General features: G+C 43.6%; 1 protein-coding gene and 1 long non-coding RNA gene across 2 annotated transcripts; one reads left to right on the forward strand and one right to left on the reverse strand.

The window, feature by feature from the left end:
• The first annotated feature begins 3,080 nt into the window (after positions 1–3,080).
• On the forward strand, positions 3,081–7,181 carry LOC306937303 (ADP-ribosylation factor-like protein 4D). Its single transcript, XM_079520975.1, has 3 exons — positions 3,081–3,269; positions 4,122–5,019; positions 5,925–7,181. Exons 2-3 carry the CDS (start codon positions 4,576–4,578, stop codon positions 6,087–6,089), a joined length of 609 nt encoding a protein of 202 aa, XP_079377101.1. The 5' UTR covers positions 3,081–3,269; positions 4,122–4,575; the 3' UTR covers positions 6,090–7,181.
• On the reverse strand, positions 6,426–7,592 carry LOC306937304. The gene is made up of 2 exons (XR_013791590.1): positions 6,692–7,592; positions 6,426–6,646 (listed from the first exon to the last, which is right to left on the reverse strand). It is a non-coding gene; the product is annotated as an uncharacterized lncRNA (long non-coding RNA).
• Positions 7,593–7,948: the final 356 nt, after the last annotated feature.

A 7,948-nucleotide genomic window follows, 5' to 3' on the forward strand; every position in this document is an offset into this window, starting at 1 on the left:
AGTGTCTTATGAAAACAGCCAGATGGATGTGGTAATTTTGCCTGTCCCATTAATTCTAATTCTGTGCTGCCCCCAGGCAACAAAGCCCTTGTGAACTGTGTGAGTGTTATTGGAAAACTGCTAGCTGTTGGAAACGGAGAGAATGAAGCTGATATGAACAGCAGACACATGCGTGTGTGAAAGAGAAAGAAAGAGAGAGGGAAAGTCTATGCTCCTATCTTTTCTTGGTCCCAGTTGATAACAAACTATTGATTTGACTACTGCACTTTATTTTCCATCATGACTTTCTCTCACTCTGTCACTAACTCTCACTCACTCACTCTGTCTCTCCCCCCCCCCCCCCCCCCCCCCCCCCCCCCCCCCATGGTGACACACAGAAACTGCCCTGAGTTGACAGCATTAATCATGATAGATTGATACTTCATAATATAGGCTACATTCCTCATACAGTACATGCAAAGCACAAATGTCAGCTAATGTAACGCAATTTGAACACACACACACACACACACACACACACACACACACACACACACACACACACACACACACACACACACACACACACACACACACACACACACACACACACACACACACACCAAGCACATCACTCACTGAGAATGACAGGCTGTCCTCAATCTGTGCGCTGAACGTTCCATGCTATGATATAATCAGAACAGTTTCATAATCAGAACAGCTGTACACTATAGTCAATAAATGGCAATCAATTGTCATTAAGGCAGCATTTCTCTCAGTGGGGTGGTAGTGTGGTTTGAGTGAGCATTGTTCAAAGGAAAATCCCCCAGTGTTCATTTAATTCTGACAATGTATGGTTACATACAAATGGTTATGTACACTGACTCTTAAAGTCTGATTCATACTTTGTAGTTTTCCGGTGTCTAGCCACAGTGTTTTGTGAGCTTGTACCTGTAGGCCTACTGTTAATAAGCATGCTCATTGCTTGCTAACCCATTAAAACTTACTGGGAAAGCATCTGTGTCATTTTAGTTTTTAGCGTTATAGCAGATATACAAGGTCACAGTGCGTGCGTCACTTTGCCACGCTGCAAGCAAGCTACTATTTTTGATTATTTTAACATTTTAACATTTTTAACACAAAACGTCTCTTCTGGGGGGTCACCGGCACAAACCATTTTCAGATGGGTGTGGGTGGTCCGCCCACGGCCAAATAGGCCTACATGTCATTTTGGGGGTCCTTGGAAAAAGGTTTGAGAACTAGTACTGATTCAGAAGGTATTTGTAGAATCGGCCTCAGGCCTTAATGGGTCAATACAAGTATTCAATCAATCAATGTAGAAACTGCTATTTTCATGTGCGAGACACAATGCACACTAAGCATAAATCGGTCTCCAGAGTTACAAATGCATACATTAACACTGGGGAGTATTAGGACCCTGTGGGATCAATAATGTCTATCTAGGATGTTTCTGTCCTCCTGTGACAGATCAGTCACAGGTTCAGTCTCCACACAGATGATGCCATACCATGTGTCTCTAGGAACATGTCCAGCATAATGCTCTGTATAAGAGCGTCAGCTAAATGCATAACATAAACCTTTTCAAATGGAGATGGCGGACATTCTATTGAAGTTGGACTGAGGTTTATACAGTTTGCATTGACTCAGTCTGTATGGTAACACGACACATGTTTTAACCTACCCGTATCTCAGATGCTAACACATTTTATCCTACACACTGTGGTAAAGTGGTTAGACAGTGTACCACTCACCTGTCCTTGTACAACCTGTCATCTGTCACTATGGTAATACCGGATCCGATCAATGGAGAGAGGAGAGAGCAGTCAGTCAGCCTGGCTCCTGTAACAGACACACACACACACACACACACACACACACACACACACACACACACACACACACACACACACACACACACACACACACACACACACACACACACACACACACACACACACACACACACACAGTTACGGTCATTCATGATGATGAGTGGCGGTGTTCAAGGAAAGGACCAGAGTCCATTGCCATGCAAATCAGCACCGTTGTCCCATTATGTCATAATAGTCCCATGTTGTCCCGAGCTGACCTGTTGCCCTGACATGCCCGCTGACCTGTTGCCCTGACATGCCCGCTGTTTAACAGACATGTCATAATAGTCCCATGTTGTCCCGAGCTGACCTGTTGCCCTGACATGCCCGCTGTTTAACAGACATGTCCTTTTTTAATGCAGAGAGGTTGACAAGGTGACATGGGCATCAGCGATAAAAAAATAAGAATAAAAATAAAAACTACCGTGACAGACTTTTTAAGTTATCAGTGCATCCCTCTCTTTTGTCCGAACTCTGAGTCAGGTGTGTGAGTTCGGACAGTGTGTTCATTTAATGAGAGTGTAGACATCTGACATGGTACCAAATGGACCCATAACGTGCTGTGTTTTTACTGTCAGGGTTAAAGTCTCTCGTCATCCTTCTTCCACTGTTCCTTACCTTTCTTCATCTCCATCTCATATTACTACTGCTACTGTTTATTTAGGTCGTGGCCGGGGAGAAGCGTGGCCTGGCCTAGAGCAGTGTTTGTTTTTAAAACATAAAGAGAGCCTTGTGAAGAAAATGACCTGAATATCTGACCCAGAATTACACACATTTCTGACACTGCAATCTTGCCTGTGAGCGTTTGTTTGTCTTTGCATTCTTGTCGCTGTTCAAGAGATCAACCAAAAACAAAAACATTCCAGCTACTTCTGTCTCTACTATGATGAAATGTAGAACAACCTGTAGGCCTAGTATTGTATTGAAGGAAAAAAAAAAAAGTAGAAAATGCATAATATGTTGTTATATCAAGGTAAATGTTACATGATCATTTTATGTAAGTAAATAATTAAGTGCATGAAAATCATTTTAATGTAATGTTTAATTTTAAAAACAATGTTTGGTAGCTCTTGGCTCATGCTCTCTTGATTCGTTGGTAGTTTACTTTGGAGATGCTCTGGCTGTAGAACCAGGGCGTGGCTTAGAAGGCGTGACGCAAGGGGGCGTGGTGTGTGAGCCCAGGGTGCTTGTGTTTTTCAACTGAAGTTGTCTCCTCCTCACTCTGCTGTTTGTTCAGTCAGTCAGTCGCAGCTGGAAAAAGTCTTCACAGAGAGTAGGCTACACAAACTACGCCGCGGATACCAAAGCCAGGACTATTTCATTTACACAACTTGATTTTTTCGCCCACTACATATCGGAATAATGTTAATCCTTTTTGGACCACGGAACCGCTGAAAGGTGAGATGCAGATTTAGCTATTTTGGGGGGGATTTAGTTGTGCGACTTGGTGGTGTGGGGGGTGGGGGGGTGTTGTGATCAAGGAGACTCAACTCCCTGCGGGGCGATCAAAGACTGGAGCAATTATAACAATTCATCATAGTCAAAAGCTCGAGCCATTCTTTAAACTCAATGAAATGCTGCTTTGTTTGGCCAAATCCTGAGCTGCTTGCTGTCAAGAGAAAAGAGGTTGTTTGCGAACTGCAAGCTGAATGCATTTTAGTTTAAAAATAATCAATATTCGAAATTGTATGAAGTCTTGTAGGCAGTCTTGTAGGCTATGTTGTCGACTACTACTAGTATCATTGACGTTAACGTTACGACGTGCAAAACAGTCTCAGCTGTGTTTGTGTGCGTTATTTCCAGAATAGAGGTTGCAGCATGGTGATTGTTTGCTTCTAGTAGGCTACTGTGGTGGGTAGGCTACGCACGGGATGCACCTAGAAACAGCTTCCAACTATCAGACAACACCGCCCGGTAGTTTTGGACAAAAGCTCGTCCATGACTACGGCTTGAATGGTGTTTGAACAGTTCATCCTTGCTTTTCGACGCGCAGCTAATCAAATTGCCATCATGCTGTAGACAAAATTATCAGAACCGTTTATTTATTCACGTTACTTTTTTAGTGTATTAGTTATTTTCTCGCCCTTACGGGGGAAATGCCATATGGTCTCTCTGAAATGAGATTGAACTGTGGCTGCTGCTGCTGTCTGGACTCAAATGTTGCACTTAAATGTCACAGCTCATTACTGCCAGCCTAGTGCTCTTGTTAAAATAGCCGACTAATGTTTTCCTTTTTTCTCCATCCTTCAGCTGCAGTCAGCGTGTCTCCCTACTGACTACTCTCCAGCCTCAGCCTTTGAAGTGTGGGCAGAGGTGTGAATGCTCTCCACCCAAGAGACGCCCTTCCCACCTATCATTACCTACACTGTCTTCAAAATTCAGCCATTAATTTGCTGCAGAAAACCCATTTAACCAGCTCTCAGGAGGAGGAAAAAAAGCTACAAACCAAAGACCCAGAAAGGCTAATTGACCGGTTTCAAGGCTGAAGACTTGCACAAACATACATTCGTCCCCTCCCTGCTTTACCACAACTTTTTCCAGAACCGAGAGCCTCTGCCGCCAAGAAGGAATCAGTCTATCCTGCCAAACAGCCAAAAGGGGACTTCAAAGCCATATCCTGTCAAGGGAAGGGATTTAGCTTAATAGATCCTCAGGCAAGGTGATTCCGTGACAGCTTACCAAACAGGAACAACAGCAAACAAACATGGGCAACCACCTGACAGAAATTGCCCCCAACACCCCTTTCCTCCCCAACTTCCAGCCCTTGCATGTGGTTGTGATCGGACTGGACTCAGCGGGGAAAACCTCCCTCCTGTACAGACTCAAGCTCACAGAGTTCGTGGAGACGATCCCCACCAAAGGCTTCAACATGGAGCGGATCAAGGTGTCCATGGGCAGCTCCAAGTCCAACAGCACCACCTTCCAGGTGTGGGACGTGGGTGGCCAGGATAAGCTGAGGCCCCTGTGGAAGTCGTACACCCGACGGACTGACGGGCTGGTGTTCGTGGTGGACGCGGCCGAGGCGGAGCGCATGGAGGAGGCCAAGGTGGAGCTCCACCGGATCACGCGGTCAACGGAGAACCAGGGCATCCCAGTGCTGGTTCTGGCCAACAAACAAGACCTGGACGGAGCCATGTCTGCTTTAGAGGTGAGGATTGATGAGGGTGATAATCAGTTATTTTGATGATATAGGTACTTTGTCGGTGCTGTAGGTGAGAGCTGCCGGTCGTGATTCATCAGTGATTTCTCACTGTTGTCAATTAAAAAATATGTTTACATGGAAGTCTACATTGCCTAGGCAAAATTCTGCACGGTAAGCCGAAGATGTGATTATAAAGGGGACTGGGGAGGGGGCAGATGTTGAACTACTGTCCATAGGGAACGGTTCATTTTATTTTGTGGTATTGGGACAGAGTAATCAAGCACATTTTTGCCATGTCAGCATTACAGGGGAGGGGGCAGTGTCGGTAATAAATTATGTTGACAGTTTTATATGGCCATCATGCAGGATGTGCTGATGAAGCAACAATGATCAGCGTCTTGTTTACAGGGTGCTGTCTGTGATTTATTGCCATCAGTGACCTTTCTTTACAGAACAACATACATTTGGGGGTATCAGGTTGCAAAAGAAGCACAGTTCAGCTGTGTCAGCTATACGGGCTAGCAGTGATTTATCAATAAGGAGGGCGTTTCCTAAAGCCCATTAAGAGTTATTTATGTGTTGTGTATTGGTACATTTTTGTCTTCTTGCCACAGTTGGTTTACAAAAACATTGACTTTGATGGTCTTGAAATAATAACTTTTGTGGAAGTCTGTAAACTAATGAAGCACAAATTGACAAATGACTGGGCCGGACAAATTTAAATTTGAATCGCCTTGTGTGAATGTTTGGGTGGCCATATACGATCGTAGGAAAACACTGGTCTGTGTGTCTAGAATGGTAACTGCTGTATTGTATGATGCCAGCTTTAGTGGCAAAACATTTTCAGTGCAATCTTTTCAAGAATAGAATTAGATTTGCATTCTAATGTTCCTGTGTACTCTTGTTTTCAGGTGGAAAAAGTCTTGGCACTCCACGAGCTGAGCTCTTCCACGCTCCATCACACACAGGGATGCTCGGCGTTGGATGGACAGGGGCTACAGCCTGGCCTGGAGAAACTCCACGAGATGGTCCTCAAGAGAAAGAAGATGCTCCGACACAGCAAGAAGAAGAGATGAAGTGGATGATGATGGACGGAGGGGTTAGTGGGTCCTCCCCACACACACTTATTTGTCTCAGGGGACTAAACACAGTCCTGTTAATGACACTATCGGGGACTACGGAGGGTGACATTTTAAGCACGAGGGGTTTGTTTCGGAGGAACGTTTTCCCCTCAGACTGTAAGTTTGGACGTTTCCACACAGTTCCAACTTCAGGCTACGTGTTCAATGCCATGGTTTTTACGTTCCACTTTGGAGCTTGGCTACTATGCTAAAGAACTTGCCTGCACCCTTTCCACACTTGAATGGCCCTACTTCCTTTGGGATTGTCTCTTGTATTTTTGACAACCTTCCTATTTCTTCTCATCTCCCCTATCCTGCTGAAGAATGTGGTGTGAGGGGATAGTTCCAGAAGGACGATTCAAACGCAAAGACCGGACAGTTCTGTGCAATATGTTGAAGACTGATGCACTCACTCCTATTTTGAAGGATATGTTGTACCACGTGGTACCCTTTTTGCAACACGTAATTTGATATAACTGACTGTAGTGCCAATGTAAAACTAGGCCTGGCCCCTGAGCATTGTTCCTGTCCCTACGGCATATGGCGGTTCCTTTTACTTCGTTGTTGTTGTTAACGCTTTGTTATAGTTCACTGTGTTGCATGGACGTTCGCCCAAACACCTGCTTGGGAGTGTTAAGACGATCCTTTTGTTGATCAAAAGAGGACTATTATACTGTTATAATTATTGTTATGAGTAGCAAAAACACCCTGGTGTATGGTTTATCTATAGCATTGAGATCCGAATGGAGACGTGCCATTAATCTAAAAGTCGAAAAACCTGCTCTGTCATAACCTGGGACAAGCAACCTCTGGACTGAGGCTTCTACTTCTAACAATGCAAGTTTTTGAGATTTCATATTGTTTTTGCTCTCACTGACCGCAGTTGTTGGGTTGATACAGTTCAGTGTTCTTTGAGGGAGGGTGGGGGGGGGCTTAAGGTTTGCTTGGTGAAGCCGTTGCTACAAAAAGTTGTTTTTACATTCTGTACATAATGTTGTTTTTGTAATAGGCCTACTTGTATAAATGAATAAATTATTGAAGAACTTTCGCATTATCCTGTCGAATGTCACGTTGCCTTTTCAGAATCAACATGTCTTGTCAGCAAGGATTTGAATACACAAGGGTCTCTGTGGGAGAAGAAACAAAATAATGATTGGCATACACTGTCCTTGAAGTTATCTATGCCATACAGAGAGCTATGACAAATTCTCTAAAAATGCTCAGGGTTTCGGTTTGAGCTGAAGTTGCATGATTCACACTAGCAGGCTGAGCTACTTGGAAGAGTAACTGATAGGACGTGTAGTAGCCCATATACAGTATTTCATCACACGTTGCATATCAAATTCAGTTTCACACAAATTACAGCTCAGACTAAATAATTTCATCAGTCTAGGATGGAATAGGTCTCACAATCCTCTACTCCTGTAGAAATACATGGCTCTATTTTCGTCACTGCCTATACCCCTTATCCCCGAACTTCTAATTTTTTCTTTTTTTTATCGACACGTGAGCTTGTAGATCGGCTATTTGAGCTATTCAAAAATGTTTTCCAAAATAGTTTAAAGAGAAAAAAAGGGAAATAAGTTTAGGAATAAGGGGTAAGGCAGTGATGAATATTGGGCCCATAGTGTCTCCCCGGCACCCAAACTTACAAAAAATAGAACTAACGAATAGAATAAACCACATAAGCCCTATTTAATAATGATTTTTTTTTCCTTCCCAAAATGCCTTTGAAGCGTTTTAATTAAATACATTTATTTTAGGAAATGCCGTATTTATAGCTGTAGCCTATATATATAATAATGGGTCACGGC

This window comes from Electrona antarctica, assembly GCF_951216825.1.
Source record: "Electrona antarctica genome assembly, chromosome: 14".
Lineage (NCBI taxonomy): Eukaryota > Metazoa > Chordata > Actinopteri > Myctophiformes > Myctophidae > Electrona > Electrona antarctica.

What these genes read in the sequence shown, in the direction of transcription:
- LOC306937303 (XM_079520975.1), top strand. Translation starts at nt 4,576, where the DNA reads ATGGGCAACCACCTGACAGAAATTGCCCCCAACACCCCTTTCCTCCCC. An exon ending in GAGCCATGTCTGCTTTAGAG is followed by an intron (nt 5,020 to 5,924) that starts GTGAGGATTGAT and finishes TCTTGTTTTCAG; the next exon opens with GTGGAAAAAGTCTTGGCACT.